The sequence below is a fragment of the Terrapene carolina genome, unplaced genomic scaffold (genome assembly GCF_002925995.2).
Source record: "Terrapene carolina triunguis isolate 2854851 unplaced genomic scaffold, T_m_triunguis-2.0 Scaffold95, whole genome shotgun sequence".
NCBI lineage: Eukaryota > Metazoa > Chordata > Testudines > Emydidae > Terrapene > Terrapene triunguis.
Genome location: NW_020664446.1, coordinates 28,913,986 through 28,936,281, shown reverse-complemented (window position 1 = coordinate 28,936,281; position 22,296 = coordinate 28,913,986). Strand labels below are relative to the sequence as shown.

Genomic DNA, 22,296 nt, shown 5'->3' with positions numbered 1-22,296 from the left:
CACACAGAACATGGGTCAGGACACAAAGCCATTCCCTGACGTGTTTTATTTTCTGGCCAGCTCAGAGAGAGAACATAAAGCAGAGTGTCTCCCTCTGAGAAACTGATTCCAAATGGATATTCCTAACTCTCCTTACTACATGGAGCAGGCCCAACCAACCACGAACCAAAACAGCACAATATGACTTGTAACCAAACACTAACAACTGTCCTGACAAAAAAAATTATCAAAGTGAAAACATGCTTCAAATTTCACCAGTATTCTTAGGCACATTTCCAGAAAAAAATAGAAAATTTTGATTGGTTATTAAAATTGATTTTATTTTGGAGATATTTTGCAACAAACCCCCCCCCCCTTTGTTACAACAGTTAGCTAGAACTAGAGGAGTTGTAGTGAATAGCTATATCCATGTATTCTATTGTTAAACATCAGGGGGTAGCCGTGTTAGTCTGTATCCACAAAAACAACAAGGAGTCCAGTGGCCACTGGACTCCTTGTTGTTTCTATTTTTAAACCTATCCCAAATGTGGAAAGAAGTGGCAAGAAGCATTTAGCTGTTTCATATTTCTCCTACTCTTCCCTCTCTGACTATGTCAATGGTTTTCCAAATTGTTACTGTCTAATTGTGAGCTGGCCGACACATGTGAATTAGAAGTTTTTATAATAAAATTATAATCTGTTTACATAGACGGCTATCCTGATTCACATGGATTACAGATTGAGTGTGAAATGCTAGACAGGCTGGCCATTAGTTACAGGAGCAACCAATATACAGAGTTATAGATGTAGCACAGGCAATTATTAGCTTGAACTAAAAAGCCTAATTGTTACACTTTTTGAATTGACCTCTTAACACACAGAAGAACAATAAAAAGTGACCTGACTCTTTCTACCTTATAGATGCGCTAAACTATTATTATTGTTTGCAGCTAATGTCATCAATATATAACAAACCGGAGAAGAGGGAAGACTAGCTGAAAGACTACAAGGAAAGCTAAATGGAGCACTTTCAACAGTGACATGAATTACTGATTTACATCAGAGCTGGATTAGCATTTTGGGGGCAGGACTATGGAACAATTTTTTTTCAGTCCCCTTCCCCAGCCTAAATGACACCAGTATGACATTATCATACCTCTACACATGGCTGTCTGGGGAGGGTTAACATGATTCTTTGAGATACCCCCAAGCTTAACTGACTTGTTTTATGTGAAAAGTGTAAGTGTGTACACAGGAGTGGGGTCTTGAAGTCTCCTGGTGCCCAAGTACATCCCAGATGTTTGTTATTTTCACCTCTCATGATTGGTTTATATTAGCTATTAGTTTATGTTTCCAAGGCGATCTTCGCATGAAAGAGCATGAAATTTTATCTTTAAGTGTCAGACATCCAAGATTTCTAACTCCTCAAAGCAAAGGGGCCACAGCCACAAGCTCTGATTTAAACTTTTCAGGCATTTTGTCAAGCCTCAGAAGTTTTAGGTTTCAACCAAAAGTTACCATTCCACTCCTATTTTTGGATGTCTAAAGAGAGAGAAGATAATAAAAATAGTATGTTCTAGAAGCATATGGAAATGTAAACATTTAACAGCTTATCCTTTCAACTAGGCTGAGAAGATGCCAAGTGCAAAACAAGAATGAGATTCTTCTATGGCCTAATTAGTTAATGTGCCTATCTTTCTGACCCTTCTGGTCCATACAAATTTGAGAGTGTGCGCTACCATCTTGATTTTATAATAAATTATGTAGTCACAGAATTCAATTATGATGAAACTGTATAGCTTTACGTAATACCTTTAACAGTAGCTAAGGACTGCTGATGTATTTTAACTACCATGAGATTTCTCCATAGCTAGCACCCTACCTACAAAGGTTTCAGAGGGGTAGCCATGTTAGTCTGTATGAGCAAAAACAATGCGGAATTCTTGTGGCACCTTAGAGATTAACAAATTTATTTGGGCATAAGCTTTCGTGGGCCATAACCCACTTCATCAGATCCATGGAGTACTGTATTTTCCACTCCATGCATCTGATGAGGTGGGTTATAGCCCACGAAAGCTTATGCCAAAATACATTTGTTAGTCTCTAAGGTGCCACAAGGACTCCTCGTTGTTTTTACAAAGATGCAGTAAGCAGAGGTGCCTGGTCAGATGTGCAGTACAAGACACACTCCATGGAGCCAAGATTTTAGGGATACAGGGCCCCACAGCCTCTATCCCCCTCCTCCCAGGCACACCATGCTCTGCTGTTCTCTCTGACATTTCCCAGGAAAAGTGGTCCTTGCAGGTTTCAGGGACTTTCTGAAATATGAAGAAACTCAACAGCATCCACTGCCGACAACATTCAGTCATTGCATCTTGTTCTTAATTAGACTTTAAGCTCTTTCGAGCAAGGGCTATGTTGTGCTGCACCTGACATGATGGAATCGAATCCTGACTGGGGCATTTGGATGCTACGATAATAAAATAATTATTAATAATTTGGTGAAAGTGATCTGTGCAGGCCTGCTGGTCAACAAAAGCACAATAGCAGTAGCTCTGGTTGTTGCTGCTGTACTTAACTGAGAAACAGATAAATCTGTAGCTTCAATTTATGGTTTAATTAATTATAGAAGTTTTATATTTTCAATGATTCAGATCTTATAAATTGTCATTTAATTAAATGAGAATTTCTGGACTGTTGAGATCTACTCCCCATAGGATTGCATTACTGTTCTGCAATTTCAGAAACCCATTCTACATCTGTACTGCAGCTGGGCCATGTGAGAGATCTGTGATAAGCCCTGTCCTGTGCAGTCCAACATCTCTCTCAAGGACACAAACATTAATGTGAAAAGGGAATTAGAGCTGGGAAACAATACAAAACCCCAGGCCTGATCACTCCTGAGCCAGAGGTTTCAAAATCCATATTGAAATCTGTCAATTTCTGTCCAAATGTCAAGCAGTTGACATTTGGTGCAACACAGAGATAGTTTCAAGCTGCAAACTCTGACCTGGTGGTTTTGGCACATGTTAACTATAGTTTAAGTCTGTCAAAGTTGTACTATTTTTAAATAACACTCCCCCCAACCCCCTCAAAAAGAGGATTTCTAGTAAGTTTCCACTTAGATTCGTACTTGTCCCTTGATTTTTAGTCCAAGCTGCTGGAGTAGTCAAGGATCGTAATTCAAACAAGGACAAAAATGCAAGTTTACAGAAAGTTTTTACCCCTCACATAGCATTCAAGTGACAAAATCTGTTTGTTAATACCCCCAGATAGCACTACATAGCAGGCCCAGTGGAACAGAAGCAATGGATTATGATCCAGATGTCATAACAAATTTGTGATTCAATCTAGTGACAGGCAGTAATTCTTAGTCTGGAGAGACAGTGAATTGCCATCTCTACAGAGCACCCTTGTGACTCACTGTTCACATATCTTACGAGAATATAGTTCATACAGTATCAGCACCTTCAATAATCAGTATCTTCCAAAGTGTCCCAAATGTCAATATTTCATAAACACCATCATTTATGTTGTCCTGTTACAATCTTCATAAAATATTTTAGCTTTGCATCTAATATTTCTTAGTAAAGGAACTATAAATTCCCCAAACTGCATTTTCCTTAGCAGGCTTGGCTAGGTGCTGAATGTGTGTTACTTGCCTACATATCAGAGAATAATAGAATGTAAAGAAATGTGAATATTGAAAACTTCATAGCACTAATATTTACAAGGCAAACAACTTCATGAGAAGTATGCAGAAACAAAATGTAATTACTAAGGGAATTCAAATACACCAAGTTACATAAATTTAAATAACACTGCTTTAAGAGTCCTTCTACATGATTAATAATTTAAAAGGTAGAGCCAACCTTAATCTGACAATAGGCATTTTACTGAGAAATTATTTCAGCTTCTAGATACATTTGAGAAAAGTTGCAATGAATGAGGAGGAAGCTTTTGGTTAAGCGATAGCAATTTCACAATGAGCTGGTGATTCTTTCTTGGGTGCTTTCATGGGGTGTATGTACCCCATGCTGGTTCAGCAACCAAAGAGTTAACACAGGCACAGCCGGTCACTCCTGGTGGGCAGCCTCACAAGAGCTAGGAGGATAAAATGACTGGGAAACTGAAGGGTGACGCTGTGGGGTGGCTACCAGAGGAGTGAGCAGGCTGGAGAAAGGAGCTCCTGCCAGCAAACTACTGAAGAGCTGCCCAGAGAGAACAGCAGAAGGGTATGAACTGACCGACAGACTGGAGAGCCTGCAGAGACCCAGGGGCAGGTAGGAGAGAGCTCAGGGCACGGTCAGAATCAAAGAACCCTGGTCCTGCTTATCTAGCTCAAGGGCCCTGAGCTGGAACCCAGTAGAGTGGGAGGGCCTGGGTTCCCCTACCAACCCCTGATGGACTTGAGAGTGAAGAAAGGTTTTCAGACTCCTGGGCACCAGGAATAGACTGACAGCCTCACTAGGCCATGTGAGCCTGGGGACTGCACCACACTTGGCCAGAAGGGGCACTGTTGCACTGACGCATTGCCTCACAGGTGCCAAGAAACTCAGAAAGTCCTGTGAGCTGAAAACATGGATGAAGTTTCTGAAGTTCAATTCCTGTTGTGACAAGCATGGGAAGACAAGACAGCAGAAACCTCAGTGCTCCAATTTCTCTCCCACTGCTTTTGCCTGGGGTTTCATTTTTGGAGCACATGATTGTGGCAAACTGGAAGCTGATTAATGCAATGTCAGCGCCTAATAAAGATTTAAACATAGGTGAGGTTCCCGTTTGTGAGAGACCTAGTATATGAGTCAGTTGGTCTTCTGGTTAGCTTCTCTCTCTACATACATGTCATATGTAACATAAGCCCAGGGCGGAGGGAATAAGCGTTGTCATCTCAAGAGGTTGTCTGGCTCCAAGGATGGATTAATTTGAGTGTATATTTGAGAGTGCTAGGGTAGGATTAATTTGGGAATAGCCATAATGTACAGATCACTCCATTGCACTTCAGAGCTCCCTTCTACATTAAACAGATTTCTATTCCGTTCTGGCATTGGAGTCACCAAGGCTTACTGCCTTCAGTGACTTCACTGTTCATATGGATAATAGCTCAATTTGTCCAAGGATCTTATGGCTGCTATAAAAGAACACTATGGGTATATCCCAAGTGATTTCTTGTTCTATACAGATGGCGTCTTGTAGCCCATAGAACTAGATTAGTCTTTTATTTATCCTTAGCAGTAATGCAAGGAATTTGTATCCTATAAGACATTGGCTTAAGCAAATATGCATGAGTAAAGTGGGCCTATGACGCTTAGCATATATAATTGACAAATTACCTTAGATTTTGGGGAACTGGGAATAGCTTGCTCAAGAGAGTGAATTGGTACAGAACGATACCAGGCAGCTGCAGGAACAATGAACTGATACTGAGTTTGGATATTTTAGGATAGAATCATTGGCAGATGTTGAACCACAAACTTGCTTTAGCAATGATGATGATGAATGTGATAATAAGCTAAACGGCATTAATATATTAACCTTTAGTTGATAAGGGCACACCAATATTACAAGGCTGAGGAAGTTAGATTTGGACATGGGAGGCTGGGCATCTGAATGAATATTCATGATACTACCCAGGCCCTATAACAGGCCAAGCCACCGTGTAGCGGGGGCCAGCTTTCCATCACTGACCCTACAGCTCTTCATTGTTATTTATCTACTACTGACCTTTGGACATTGGGTGTCTAGACCAGGGACAGGGCTTTGTGTCTCACCTCCAGGTCCCCAAGGACGGGTACGAGTATATAAGTTGATGTCCTGCTCTGCATATGCTCATATAAGATATCCCTAATGCTATAATACTGCTATTTGTTTATGTGGTTTGGAATTTTCTTGTCTTTACTGATTTAACTAAAAGTAACTCATAGACTCATAGACTTTAAGGTCAGAAGGGACCAATATGGTCATCTAGTCTGACCTCCCGCATGATGCAGGCCACAAAAGCTGACCCCCGCCACTTTCCCTTAACTCTGCTGTTGAAGTCTCCAGATCGTGATCTAAAGACTTCAAGTTGCAGAGAATCTTCCAGCTTTGCTTTGCTTTGCCTTTAGTGTGAGTATCTTTGTCTTACACCTCAGGATAACCCTACAAGTTATTGAACTTGTTAGTTTTAATTCTGTGGAGCCTGATTCTGGGATAGAAACCCTATTAAACACAGCTCAATAAATTAATATCAATTGGCAATCAATATAATTATTAACCATTAATGGCATCAGTCTACAATCCACAACATTCCCAGCTGTTTTCCTCAACAGGAGAGCAAAATGTATATCATAGTGCACCGAGGGCAGAATTAGAGTTATATAGGTAACCTTAATCCTGTCATGACATAACTTTCAAGCGTTTGAGTTTGGACACTTAATATTGTTAACTTAATTTTTTTGGGGGGAAGGGGAGAATTGATATGGAACTTCCTAGTCATTTTAAAAATTGTTTAAAAGAAAAGCAAATGAAAAAAAATTCTATTATATGCAACTGTAATATCCCTCATCATCAGGATTTAAATCTGGGACCTTTAAACCTCTAGCAAGACTTCTGCTGCTTAAGCTAAAAGAGTAGCTTAAGGTATGTCTACACAACCCGCCGGATTGGCGGGCAGCGATCAATCCAGCAGGGATTGATTTATCGTGTCTAGTCTAGACATGATAAATCGATCCCCAAGTGCTCTCCCATGGACTCCTGTACTCCAGCGCCGCAAGAGGCGCAGGCGGAGTCAACAGGGAAGCAGCAGCAGTCAACTCACACGGTGAAGACATCACGGTAAGTCGATCTAAGTACGTCGACTTCAGCTACGTTATTCACGTAGCTGAAGTTGCGCAACTTAGATCGATTACCCCCCTGCCCCCCCAGTGTAGACCAGGCCTTAGTTAGGTAGCAGCAGCAGACCAGCCAGTAAATATCTGAACTTAGTGGGGGCTCCTTCTGAGCATCTGAAGTCTGCCAAAGTTCTCCTTAGGAGGCACATTTGTAAAATCCCTCTGCATAAATCATCAATAGGGCTAGAAATGCAGGATATTTACCACTTCCCCAAAGACACCTAATGACTTGAGCTACAGGAGTAACTATTAGTTAACAGCAGCAGTAGGCTGTTAACCACTGTGGACTAGCCATTAGACGATAAACACATAACACACTACACAGTGCATAACATATGCAAGGGTAGCAGATTTACAGACAGCATACCCAAGCGCACAGATTTGGCAGATTCTCTCTGATGTGTATCATGGCTAAGATTTGAGTTTGGCATATTACAAGTCTGGGGTCAAGCCCAAGTCTGCCAGAGTGAGCTTGTGCAATCTTTTAATTACTCCTGTAAAATGAAGAAGGGTGTAGGCAGCATGGTGGGGGACGGGGAGAAGAGTATGAAGATACTTGTGTGCCCCATAGGGTAGGGATAAGGTCTTGCTCAATAATAAGGTGATCAACGGCACAAAATTAATAACCACTTTGTAGAAGAGGTGAGATCAGAACTCACGATCTTTTGTCTTCTGTGCTAGTACCTACTCCCATAAGCCTAATAGTATTTTGCTAGAGGAAAGTGGCAGGAGTAAGATCCATTATGTCTGTGTCTCATACAAAGATTCAGTTCTGTGTGGCTACTTCAGAACAATTCAGAAATCTCAGTGGGGCCTAGGATCAGGCATGACCTCTCAAGGGCCCTTCCAGTCCCACGACCCTATGATAGTACAGTTGGAATGTTCAGAAAATTAAGCAGCAGAAAATGTCTGGACATGTGCAAATAGCAATTTTCCACAGCTTATAATTTAGCCAACTCTAGGCAGATTTAAATGTCCCTGACCTCAGGAATCACTATTCCCCCTGCCAAACTTAAAGTCACTGCTCCAAATAACAGAAATGCTTTCGCAGTTTAAAGAAGTCAAAACAATTTTTCAACATAAAGAGGCCCATTCCTGACTTAACTGGGGATGTGTGCATGTAGGAATTGCCCCATACTAGGTCCTGGTTGGAGTGTGTGGGGGGGTGCCCTCTGGCACCAGTGTGAGTGGAGCAGAGATCTGCCCTCTCCCCCCAAGCTACTCACTCAATTCAGTGGAGTGAGGGAAATGATGGGCTCCCAGAGCAGCCATTCTTGCTATTGAAAGCCATGCTGCCCTTTAAGCAGTGTAGCTGTCGGAGCTGGGTTTCTCTACGATACATTGTTAATTAGGAAATTTAGAAAATCAGATGCCAGGAATCACACTTTGGCTATGAATAATAATAGTTTAATTGCCCTTTACTTTTTCATTAATAGGGTTTTTTTTTCAAATAATAGTTTACTAATGGAAAATTAATGGATATATTTTACTTTTGGTATATAGTTGCAACAGAAAGCCATTAATCTGTTTCATTATCTTGGAAATGTTTCATCAATTTTAGACATTCTTTTAGCATGCAGACATTTCTGTTCCACCTCAAAATAATTTGAAAAGAAAAAAAGTCAGTATATACGCAATTATTGCTCCACTGTTGTGATTCAAGCTGACATATTGGGATGTGATAGCAAAATTTTAAAAATCAGTCAATTAGGTGCTCAGATGCCATGATAATGAGCAGAGCATAGATTAGCTATAGTAACTTATTTTAGACCAATTTGGAGACAGAACTAAAAGACATGATGAATGTCAAAGAGTGTCTCAGTATATTTTAAGCATCTATACTAATATTTTTCATACATGGACTATTTTAGTGGAAAGAGATTGTCAGCACATATGAAAGTAAGGCATCTCCACTAGTGCTAGGAACCAGTCACAAAATCATAGAAATTAAAACTAGAAGGGATCACCAATTTGACTTCTTGTATATCAAAGGCCTCCAATACAACCCAGCACCTGCACACTAAACCCAATAGCCAAAATTTGACCAAAGTATTACAGCCCACAGAAGATTAGGTTATCATGTGGGGCACAAAATAAGAGGGACTGAGGTGCACCAGTACCTGAGGCCCTCCTCAATGGCAGGTAAATGATTAAGTGAGATATGCCCAGATCTTGGTGGTTATCTTATTTAAATCAATAAACGTGTTCACACTTAAAACAACTCCATAATTAATGGTCTCAAACACACTTCCTTTCCCCTTCCCAAGCCCTTCCTACTTCCTAAAATAGAAGCCTTTTCCTCTCCGACCTCTGACATCAAATCATTTTGTCTGTTTTTCACACTACATTCAATGGGAACCTTTATTCCCCATTACTGTTTCAGGACAATTTGTCTAAGGAAGTGGATATCCCAGCACCTGGCAGGGGCCTTCAGCATTGCAATTAGAGTCCCTTTGAATCCCTAGGGACCAATAGAGATCTGAGTGCCCGTAGAGTGTTGAAGTACAGCATGCTGGATCAGAGCAGAAATCAGAGAAATTTCAATGTATCAAGTTATAAGAGATCTTACAAAAATGTTTTTCTTAAATAATTCCCCCTTTCCTTTGTGTTTACACATTTCAAATTAAAAAAAATACCTAGCTCTTATAGAACACTTTTCACCTTTATTTCAAAGCACCTTATGAAGGATGGAAATTATCCCCAAATTACAGATGAAGTAACTGATGCTTAAAGAGGTTGAGGGTATGTCTACACTACAGAGACAACACTGACATACTGGTGTCGGCATAGTCCTGAGAGTAGAAGCAGCCTACTCTCTCACCAACAGAAGGGGGTTTTCTTTCAATGTAGTGAATCACTTCCCCAAACAATGTTTGCTAAATTGACAGAAGCTTTTTTCTCTAGACGTAGTTGCACCTATGCTGGGGGTTATGTCTGCATATCTATGTCGCTCAGGGGTGTGGGTTTTTCCACAGCCCTGACTGACCTATGCCAATATAGCTTTTCTGTGTAGACTAGGCCTAAGTGACTGCCCATTGACTCACTATATAGTTTTAAGAAAGAGAACCTAGGATCTGACTCCCACTCCAGCACCTTTCCCACTGGCCCACTTTGCCTCTGATAAACACTTTAAACCACTGAAGACCTTAGTAGTTTCTTAGCAAAGTGATACATTTAGCTCTTCTTCTCTCTTCATAAATCAGTATCTTTAGGGGGAAAAAGGATTAAGAGCCAATTTCCAAATTCTTCCAATTTTTCAGATTCTTTCTGGGGAAGCAGGGAGTATAAGATTTCACTATATAAGATGTTTTATATAAGAACATAAGAATGGCCATACTGGGTCAGATCTCAGGTCCATCTAGCCCAGTATCCTGTCTTCCAACAGGGGCCAATGCCAGGTGCCCCAAAGGGAATGAACAGAACAGATAATCATCAAGTGATCCATCCCCTGTTACCCACTCCCAGGTTCTGGCAAACAGAGGCTAGGAACACCATCCCTGCCAATCCTGGCTAATAGTCATTGATGGACCTATCCTCCATGAATTAATCTAGTTCTTTTTTGAACCATATTATAGTCTTTGCCTTCACAACATCCTCTGGCAAGGAGTTCCACAGGGTGACTGTGCCTTGTGTGAAAAAATACTTTAGTTTGTTTTAAACCTGCTGCCTATTAATTTCATTTGGTGACCCTTAGTTCTTGTTTTATGAGTAGGAGTAAATAACACTTCCTTATTTACTTTCTCCACACCAGTCATGATTTTATAGACCTTGATCATATCCCCCCTTAGTCATCTCTTTGCCAATATGAAAAGTCCGTTTTATTAATCTCTCCTCACATGGCAGTCGTTCCATACCCCTAATCATTTTTGCTGCCTTTTTCTGAACCTTTTCCAATTCCAATATATCTTTTTTGAGATGTGGCACCCACATCTGCATGCAGTATTCAAGATGTGGGCATACATGGATTTATATAGAGGCAATATAATATTTTCTGTTTTACTATCTATCCCTTTCTTAATGATGCCCAACATTCTGTTTGCTTTTTTGACTGCCACTGCACATTGAGTGGATGTTTTCAGAGAATTATCCACAATGACCCCAAGATCTCTTTCTTGAGTGGTAACAGCTAATTTAGACCCCACCATTTTATATGTATAGTTGGGATTATATTTTCCCATGTGCATTATTTTGCATTTATCAACATTAAATTTCATCTGCCACTTTGTTGCCCAGTCACCCAGTTTTGAGAGATCCTTTTGTAGCTCTTCGCAGTCTGCCTGGGACTCAGCTATCTTGAGTAGTTTTGTATCTGCAGATTTTGCCACCGCACTGTTTACCCCTTTTTCCAGATCATTTATGAATATATTGAATAAGACTGAGCCTAGTACAGACCCCTGGGGCCCATCACTATTTACCTCTCTCCATTCTGAAAACTGACCATTTATTCTTACCCTTTGTTTCCTTTCTTTTAACCAGTTACCAATGCAGGAGAAGACCTTCCCTCTTATCCCATGACTGCTTACTAAAATCCAAATATATTAGGTTTACTGCTTTCTCTTCATCCACTATTTCTGTAATTCTAGGAGGCGGGGGGAGGGGGAAAGCAACAATCAAGTTTGTCTGAAAGATTTTCAAACTTTTGATCTTTATATTCCAATGCAGTGATTTGTTATAGTTTAGAGAGCTAAGCAACTGTTCATTTATACATCACAGCTATTCCCCATTTAACCCATAATAATTAAAACTAACAATATTAAGAAGTATTTATTAGCTCTAATGATGTATAGCAAAGCGTTTATAATGTTTTGGCACATACTAGTTTCCTAAGTTAGGCCCTGGTCCACCAGGATACTTAAGCAAATGCCTACATTTAAGGACTTGAGTAGTCCCACTGACAACAGTTGGATTACTCACATGTTTAAGTACCTCAGTGACTCACCTTAACACATAACTATAACAAATTTTAAATGTAAACAACATTATTCATGCAGATTTCAACTGTAATTACTGATAAATTAAATTTTGTAGAGCATTTTTTATTCTGAACAATCCTAAAAATCTCAGAGATTGCATATAGAAACATTATCCATCCATCACTGAAATGCAGCTCTGAGGATGAATACAAGCAGCTACCTTTTGACAGTAACTCCTTATTGCAGTTATTTTTAGGAGGGGCTGTGAAAGATAACTTCAGCTGAAAGTATACTGGATATTTTTAGACAGGCATTTATTCTTACCCAATTTAGATACCTTGGCAAAATTAGTTGCCCACGAATATTGAAAAAAAATAACTCTATAGACTAGTTTCTAACTCTGTAGATTATTTCCAAGTGATTTATCTAAATATGAACAGAAAACAAACAGTTGTATTTCACTATACAAAGTGAGATTATTTACCTGTTCTATAACCTGAGTACTTCTAGATGCGCTGGTCCCCATTTGTATTCCACTGTGGAGTATGCATATGCACCATGCACCTGAGACTGGAAATTTGTTCAGCAGCGGCCACTGTTCCACACCTGTGCCTTTTGCCTCCTCATGCTCCAAACCAAGGGCATAATGGGTGGTGCAGACTGACCACTGCTCCAGTTCCTTCTTTATGGCTAATAAAGTCATGAGCTGAAGTAGAGGGAACAGAGGGCAGGTAGTGGAATACAGACAGCGACCACACATCTTAAAAAATAGTGAGCAGGAGGCCAATAGTTCAAACAGAGTTTTCATGAGTGCCACTAGAACAAGATTAAGATCCCACATTGAAGTTGGCTTGCTTACAGGAGGAAAGATCCAAAGTAAGCTTCAAGGTAGTGGATCGTTATCAGATGGGCAAAATTGGAGTAGTCATCAATGGGGGGACGGCAGGTGTGGATAGCTGCCAAATGAACATGTACTAAGTTGAAAGTGTGTCCTGAAGTCTTTAGGGGCAGGAGGTAGATCAAGATAGCAGAGATGTCTGATTCTTCTGGATAAGTGTAGTGGTTATGAGCAGGGCCAGCGCAAACCATTAGGCGACCTAGGCGGTTGCCTAGGGCACTACAATTTGGGGGGCAGTGACCGCGGCGGTATTTCGGTGGCGGGACCTTCTGCCGCCTCTGTGGGGGGCAGCATTTCGGGGCTGGACCTTCCGCCACCTAGGGCGGCAGAAAAGCTGGCGGCGCTCCTGGTTATGAGCCCTGATGGAAAATCTTTTCCACTGGGCTACACAACAATTGTTTAGTAGACTCCCTTCTATTATTGTTGAGAATAGACTAGACATCTCCTGAGCGCAGTCTCCAGGTTGATGCCCATCCAAATACCAAGCTGTCAGATGTAGTCAGTCTGGATTGGAATGCTTGATACTGCCTTTGTGCTGCATCAACAGGTTCTGGAAAGTGACATGCAGATGAGCTGACAACTGAAGGAGGCTGGGAAACCAGAATTGTCTGGGCCAAATGGGAGTGATCAGTATGACCCATGTTTTAGCCTGCCAGATTTTCCTCAAGAAACGAGGAAATAAGGGGCAAGGGGGGAAAAGACATACATTATTTGTCCTGACCAGGGACCAGAAGCGCATCTCCCATGAAGTTCTGACCCAAAGTCCCCCAGAGCAGTAATTCACACACTTTTTGTTCTTGTAGGATGCTAAGAGGTTGCAGGACAAGGAGCCCCAAAGATGGAATATGATCTACTGAGTCATGAAGCGGTCACTCGTGGTCCTGAGAGAGGCACCCTGCTGAGGATGTCTGCCTGGGTGTTGGGTACTCTCAGTATGTGCACTGCTGACAGAATTATCTGATGTCAAATACACCAGTTCCAGAGTTCTACAGCTTTTGTATGAGGGGGGTGAATTTCACTCCTCCATGTTAATTTACATAGAATAGCATGGCGATGTTGGCCCACATCACTAGAATGTGGTGAGACCTCATGATGGGGAGAAACTGTTTGGAAGCCTCTCAGACCACTCTGAGTTCAAGCTGGTTTATGGGCATTGTGGCTTCTTTCACTGACTAATGCCTTGTGCTGAACATTCACCCAGGTGGGCATCCTAGCCAAAAATAGAGGCGTCCGCGATGAGAGACTTCTATGGTAAAGTCAGAGTGAACAAAACTCTGATGATCCTTGTTCTCCCACTAATTCAGGGAGGCCCTCATTTCTTGACAGAGGGAGATTAGTTTGTTTATACTGTCTGAGCAAAGCCAGCCTGAAGACAGTCTCCCAAATGAGGTTACATAAGTATAAGACACTGTTACCCAGGAGGGTGAGACAGGAGTACATTTGCAACTGTGGGCTCTCTCAGTTGCATGGCAAGAGGTTTGACACCTGGAGCCTTTCCTGTGGGAGGAATGCCTTGGCTGCAATCAAGTTCAGGGTTGTTCCTATAAAATCTATAGACTGGGTTGGCATGAAAAAGAACTTTTCAATATTTATGCACAATCCTAGAGACTGCAGGATGTTGTCCTTGGTTGCTGACAGCACCTCTTGGTAGGACTTCCCTGTCAGTAACCAGTCTTCTAGGTAGAAGAAGACTGATGACCATTGACAAGAGAAGTGAGCTGCTGCAACTGAGAACTTTGGTAATCCCTTGACATCGTTGCCAGGCTAAACAGAAGTACCTTGTATTGGAAATAGTCATTCCCCAAAGTGAATCACAGGAACCATCTGTGAGATGGGTGGATGTCCATGTGAAAATAGGCGTCCTTCATATCTAGAGCTGTAAACCCATCCCCTCTGTACAATGACTGGATGATAGATGCCAAAGGAAGCATTCTGAATCTCAGCTTGCAAATAAAAATACTGCATTGTCTTAGATCTGCAGCCCCCTTTCTTCTTTGATCTGAGGAAGAAATTTTAGTAGAACCTCTTCCCTCGGTGTTGTAGAGGTATTGGTTCTATGGCTCTTTGAATGAGGAGGGAGACTACTACTTGGACAAGTCTCCTCCTATGAGAGGGATCCCTGAACAGGGACAGGAAAGCAAGGTTTGGAGGAGGAAGAGAGAGGAATTTGCTGTACCCTGATAATATTATATCAAGTCTTCATCTGTCTGTTGTGATGTCCTGCCAAGTATGGAAAAAGTGAAGAAATTGAAGAAGAGAAGACTTGGGTAGCGTGAATAGCATCTGTTGATCATGGCTCCCAAAAAGGTCTCATCAAAAGTATTTCTTGACCTGGGGCTGAGGCTGGAAAGGTGTTGGAAGAGCCATTTGTTAACTATGGTGTATCACAGGGATCGGCAACCTTTGGCACGCAGCCTGCCAGGGTAAGCACCCTGGCGGGCCGGGTCAGTTTGTTTACCTGCCGCATCCGCAGGTTCAGCCGATCGCGGCTCCCACTGGCTGCGGTTCGCCACTCCAGGCCAATGGGGGCGGCAGACCGTGGCGTGCTTTCTCTTCAGGCCGATTCCAAGGAGGGATGCTCTTGAGTCTTTAAATGAGTGCAAAGACTTCATCTGGTTTGTTGCTAAAGAGATTCCATTCAAAGGGCAGGTCCTCCCTGGATTGTGCATTGTGAGGAAATCCCGAAGAGTGAAGCCATAATGCCCTGTGCATAGCTATTGATAAAGCCATGGCTCATGATGCTGCATCAGCTGCATCTGCAGAAGACTTCCAGGATAATCCAACTGTCAGCTTTCCTTCCATATCCTATACCAAGCTTGGTGGCATGCTTGTTGGTGTACCTGGAGGTGGAGGGGGGAGGGGAAGAGGAGAAAGGGGTCTGATCAGTCTGGGTCAAACTGTGGCCTCAGAGCACATTCCATAAAGTGTTTCTTGAGTCTGTCTTCCCGTGCCTGTTTAGTTCAGCTGGGAAAGGATTGGTAGGTGTTGCACCTGCAGACAGTGTGGGCTTCTCCAGATACAAACACCAGAGTTACGGACTGACCGATCAACTGGACACCATGTGAAACCGGAAGTAATCAATTAAGCAGCAGCAGCGATAACCACAAAAAAGCAAATGCTGTACTGTGCCTGTATTGCATCTTAAAGGTAGGCACATCTGAGTTGCTTGTCTCCACCCCACCCCCATGCACGGGGCAGCCACAGTGTGCACCGCTTTCACCCCTCACCGCCCCACACTGGGAGGGAGAGGCGCTGTTTTCACTCTCTCTCTCTCACACACACACACACACACACACACACACACACACAAGCTCATTCCGACCCAGGGAAAGAAGCTGCCTGCAAGGATGTTGCCGGCGCTGAGGAGGAAGCTGAGATGCTGCTGAAGCCCGCCCTGGAGTGTCAGCTGCTGGATCTGGAGCCCGAACTGTACTTTGTTCAGAGTTACAAACATTTCAGTGTTACGGACAACCTCCATTCCCAACTCTGAGGTTCTACTGTAACTAACACTAATACTATACTAAACTAATGGAAACTATTTAAGTGATTTAAAATGATATATTTACTCATTCAAAAAGGACAAGCTTTGGGAACACTGGAGAAGTTCTATCTCAGATCATGCAGTGGTAAGATGGAACTGGAGCAGCAGTTGGGCCACACCGCCCTTTATGCCCTCAACTTGGAGAGCAAAGGGGCAAATGGTAAAGATGCAGCCCAACAGACACTGCTAAAAAATTCTGATTTCAGGCTCATGGTGCACATGCATTCCCCACAATGGAAAACACATAGGGACCAGCACTCAAAGAACTATTTTATTGCTGATTTATTCACGGGAGGTTCTTCGATTCTTTCTCTAAACTCATTTGGGTACTCCTGAATAAATGAAACAGAGTAAGCAATGCATCTTTCTTTTTAAAAATCTGAGTTACAAATACTTTGTAATGGAGCTTTACCAAATTTTATGACCCACTCAAGAAATAAATGCTGCCCAATTTCTTTGCACAGGAAATTATTCAAAACAGAAGGAAGTGTTGGGAACTATAAAGTTAAATAAGCCACACTATATATCAGGTACATTACCATTACATATGCCAGTCTTCACTTTGATTGGGTATGCAGTGCAATGCAAGCCTTTCGCTTCATGTTTATTTTAGTTCCAAATTGATGGTAGTGCTTTCCTGCATTTTTCATCTCCATCCAAGTTCACTCATTTCTCTTGTTTATTAACTTGATGATTGCCTAGAAACCCTATTCTAATATACACCTAAGAACTTCTGAATTTTATTACCTGTTGTTTGTTTTACATTTCAAATATGAGAAACATTTTGAATGGAAAGTGAACAGAGGCTGAACAGTTACTCACAGTCTCTCCAAAGATCTCAGTCCAAAGAAAGAGCCATTCTTTAACCACAAGATCTTGTTGTTACTCAGAATTCTGCAAAAAGTCATAAAAGAATCTGGTTAACAGATCATGATAATTTCACTGAGTAAGAACATGTAATTACAGTAAATGATGTCGCTGTAAAATACTAATCACAAAATTCTCTGCTTCATTTGCATTTTTCTTTATAGCAGTAAATATAATAATCATTTCCACAAGTATAAAGTTACATCTTCAACATTCTCCTGTTTAACAAGCAAGTAGGTCAACAAGTGCAGCGTGGTTCCGTGTGAAAACTGTGAAATTAATAGACATCTGCACAGCACACATTTGAAGAACAGCTTGTGAATGTTAATTTTTATGCTTGCATAAGTCAACAAGCTGGGTGTGTGGATGAGGGTGGGGGGAAGGTGGGGGTATATGAAGAAACCGCTTTCTCCAGGCAACAGGACAATAGTGGAATTACTTGGGACTTGCTACAACGGTGATGAACCCTTCCCCCATCTCCCCATTTTCAGATCCATACGCCCAACAGCAATAATCTGCTCCCTACCGCACTGAACTGGAGCTAGAGGGAAGTACCTCCCCACACAGTTCTAGGTTTTGCAGGAGATTCAAATCTACTTTCCTAATGTAGCAGAACAAAAACCCTTCCACATTTATCAGAGAAAAAGATTCTTTTTTTCTTTCTTATAGCATGTTATTTTAAACCTATCAGATGCTAATTTATCTAGTAGTAATTTATCTCCTAGTATTTCCTACTATAATTAAAATATAATGAACGCTTATTTTAAGAGTGCAGAGGTCTTGCCAGAACAGACTGCTGCTGGAGATATGGGTGTCTCAGAGCCATATTGGCTCACATACGTTAGGATTGTCCCAGGATACAATCTTTTTGTCTAGAAGCAAGCAGGACGATTAATATGATAATGGATACCTCCTTAAAAACTACATCAAGAACTGTGTTTTGGAATCTAGCCCATCACCTTGAAAACTCCACAACTTACGGAAAGTTTGGTTCTCTATAGCAGTGCTTGTAGCCAAACAACTCATATTGCTTAGACTGACGAGCAGACTGCTTCCAGGGGTAGGAGCTTGGCACAGTGACTTGGCTGAGCTGGCAGCTAAAGAGTGGGTAAAATTTCGGAGAAGAGGGACCGCAGACAAATTTGAAAAGATTTGGTCTGACTTTTTAGAAATTTTTGATTGATGCCTAGTGGATGGACACTAAGATGTCGCTCTCCTTTCCCCTTCCTACCCACCTTTCTTCCTTTCCTTTCCCTTCCCCCCATCCTTGATTTTTTCAAGGGGGTGAATCAATAAAATATTAATATAAAACACTGAGATGTTGTGCACCAGCATATTTTGCATAGACAATCTCTCAACCTGCCAAGGCCCAAATGTGGAACACAGTGTGTGACAAACTCCCAAAATGAGGGACACAAAAATAATTATCCAGGCAGGAAAACGTAATATGCTGTGGAATTCAATCCTGTCACGTAAATAACTCTTGATGAGTCATGAGTTTTTTGAGACTAATGTAAATAATTTTCAACAATAAAAATGAGGGGATGCCCAATTTGTGTATAACTTTAGGACTATATTGAGTGACAGCCCTCAAAATAAGGAACTCATCAGAAGTATGTATCAGTGCAGTGCATCTCATTTAAATAGATTCCATAAACAAGAAGTTAGTTTAAAAGGAATTAAGGCTGGTTAAGTGTGACACTTGCCCCCCCTCCCACCTCAAATCCTTAAAAGCAAGGAAATCCTTAGGTATGCAGCAACCCTTATCTGTATCCTTACATCCTCAGAGAACATTTCCACTGAGGATGACTCCCCATTTTCACAAGATCTCCATTAGATAAGGAAACATAGTACACACAACACATCAACTCTCTTCCACAGTATAACACAAAATCTTAAACATAACCTAAGCAACATTAGCAAATAAACGCCACAGATTAAGCATGTGCTCTGTTATGAGATTGTTAATTAAAGGTCAAAGTCAAAACAGGGCTAGTGTTTGTTCTGATTTTGTTTTATAATCTCCTGAACATCTAAGGCAGCCATATTTGATGCATATGGGTTGAATAGTTTTAAAATTAAGCATTTAAACTGAATATTTGATACACATACTGTAGAATTTTTGCTGCTCTTTTAGGTTTTAGGGTTTTTTTGGTGTTGTTTTTTAATTCTTTCCTTCCCTTTTATTGATCTAAACTTTTAAGACCAGCAGAGTTTGAATCAGCCCATGGAAAATGAAGTCCCCAAGGTAAGACTGTCTTGGCTTTGGAGGCTCAAAACATGAAATTCTACTTTGTATTATACATTGTGTCATTTGGCTATATATTGTGTTATGAAGAGATCGTATTTTGAGGTATATTGTTATGGCAGGGAGTATAAATATTACACTTGGACTGTTCAGTATGACCCAGATTTAGAAAGATCTGTGTACCTTAGAACTCCCATCTCACTTTGGTATGATACATGCATTCCTGTCTTCAGATATTTGCCCTTATATGTATATATCATTTGGTTTTTCCAGTTTTCAAATAATTATATTCTGGATATAGAGACAAGATTTAACTCTGCTGACAAACTCCATTTGTTAATATAATGTGTGTTTCATACTATCCACCACCTGAATTTGCTTCTGTTTGGCCCTAATAGCGTAGATACAATCCAATATTAAATTATCTGCATAAGGCAATTTCCTTGGACTGGGAACATAGTGAAGGAAAATTTCTTCATGATGCTAATAAAACATGGTTGTTTTAAGTTAAACAATGTGGTCACATCCAGTCACTATGTTTGCCTATTTTATTTTTTCTTAAACATGATTCTTTTGGTCTTCAAAATTCTCATTTTTAAAAGACCAATATGAATCCCCCCCAAAGTTTAAAAAATAGAACTAATTAATTTTGCATTTCTAAACTTAACCTTAAACTGTATACAGACCTTTGCATAGTGACTAGGTTTCCAACAGTTTATTTTTCTTCACTGCCTCATCTTCTATACGTCAACTGCCAAGAAGGTTTTATAAACAGGATAATGTAAAGACAGTAAATGCTTACTTCATTAAGTATAGTTAAAATATGCAATTCAAGCCAAAAATGCAAAAATTTTGGTGGGTGGAATATTTATAAGTCATGGCTTCAGAAAAGTGTAATATCCAGATAGAGCAGATGAAAATGGTTTCCTCATAAACAAAGCCAGTCACCAAGTTAGACTGTTCTGTTAATAGTATGAACTTCAGCACTGGCAAAATTTAAGTTATCTAGCAATATTGTACAATATAATATAATGTATTACATATTTAATCTTCTTTGCTAAGGATATTCACTGTGGGGATAGGAAAGAGAGTCATGTGGCCATATTGTGAAGTATCTTGATATGGAATAGGAATAGGAATTTTAAATGCAAAAGGTTAAAGAATAAACTCTTCCATGTAACAGAAGCCTGGCCTGAGGTCTGTACTCAAAGTTCAATTTATTCTGAAAACCTCAGTACATTCTTTTCTTTACCAAAGCACCTGAAAGTATGAAAGATGTACTACATGCGAGTCGAAGAATGTTATATTTTCTCACCCCTTTGTTTTTTTTGTAAATATGCTTCTAAGTCTGCTTCTAGCCAAATGCAGCATTTTGTTTGTAAACAGAGAGAAAATCTAGAAGTGATGTAGAAAAAGAAGCATCTTTTTTAATGTAGTTATCTATAGGATTCTTGTTTTTATGTACCTAGTTACTTAATTATAAATCGGCAGTTGTAATGTATGCTGTGTTTTTATAACATCAGAAACTGATGCACTTGTGATTATTTTGATAAGAGAACATTAACCTTTAACTTGAGGGTGTTTTTTTTTTCTCCTTATAAATCACAGCAAAACACTACATGTTAAATATTTCACACTTACGATCTACTATCTCAGCATTTTCACTTGTCCTATATTTTCAGATGTGTTAGTTGATTTCAGTGATAAAACACATATTGCTAAAACAGCTGCCTACTTGCTATGTTAAAGTAATTATCAGTTTACAGCTGTGTGCTAGGGGCCTTGCATTATTAATTTTGTATTCAAATGAGACAAACATTTAGAAGATAAATGTTTTATTTCTTCAAGTGCCACTTCCAAAAGAGTTTGTGTTTAAATGTTTTACTTTTTCTAAATAGTTTCCTAGCAAGTTTTCTATGTTGCCCTACCTGCATTTCCCCTCTACCTCCAAAAAAGATACTTTCCAGCTTTCCAACTTTTCTTTTCCAAAAAAGTACCTTTAAGTAATATTCATGTGTACTGATCCAGCATTCGTGGGTCAGTGACAGACACATACTAGCGGGCTGAAACACTAAACCAATCAGATATTTTAGTACTAAGGATTCTAGGCTTCTTGATATGGAATAAGACTTTTAAACGTTTTACCCAGATAAAGATTCCACCACAATTAGGAAGATGGGAAGTTATGATGGGGACTCATACCAATTATATTAATATAAAAACGCCCCTAAGTCATAAGGTCAAAATATAAAAAAAGAGTAGCTGTAGCACTCATAAGGGAATGCCAGGGTTATATCTATCTGCACCCTGTCCCTTTACAGAGTGGAGGTCTAATAAGGAGGCCAAAGGAGACCGCTCTAGGGAGCAGTGTGTGGTTGCAAGAAAAGAGGTTTTTGGTGCTTGCTCTGGACAGACTCAGCAGGAGTAGGGCTTGCATAAGCTGTGCTAGTTTTTTTGGATACGAAGTTCAGTGAAACTCCTGTTTTAAAAAATAGTCCTTGGTCTGGGAATATAAGAGACTAAACGTTAAATCAGTAACCAATGGTAGGTTAAAGAAAAAAAAATCAGTGACAAGATCATGGAGAGTCTTTGATACTGGTATATCTTGAGATAATGGAATTTTATTTGCAGGTAAAGATTTAGTGTCTGCATAGATTTTGTGCTACAGAAGTGTAGAGGAATTTGTTAGGTAGTCCTTCACTCAGAGACAACTGTTCTCAGCACTCTGACACAAAGACCCATGTTGAGGCAAAGGTGTTAGTCTGATAGGATTTGGTGAAGGAGTAAAGAGATCAGACTGTACCTTTCCATCTCTTTAACTGAGCGTCTGACTCTAACAAAGTGGCAGCTACAGAATGAGTGGAATAACCCTGACACTCAGGAAACATGGGCTTTCAAAGCAACAATTCATTCTGGTGGAATATATATCAACATATGTGCATTGAACTCAGCCATTTCATGGTGTCATCATGAGCCAGGTG

General features: G+C 40.5%; 1 protein-coding gene across 2 annotated transcripts in view; it reads right to left on the bottom strand.

The window, feature by feature from the left end:
* Window positions 1–22,296, bottom strand: part of ADGRA1 (adhesion G protein-coupled receptor A1) — a 466,576-nt gene that overhangs the window by 370,860 nt on the left and 73,420 nt on the right. For both annotated transcript variants that reach the window (XM_026651172.2, XM_026651174.2), the window contains exon 2: window positions 17,023–17,094. In XM_026651172.2, coding sequence (XP_026506957.1) covers window positions 17,023–17,094 — 72 coding nt within the window. The remainder of the gene's footprint in view (window positions 1–17,022; window positions 17,095–22,296) is intronic.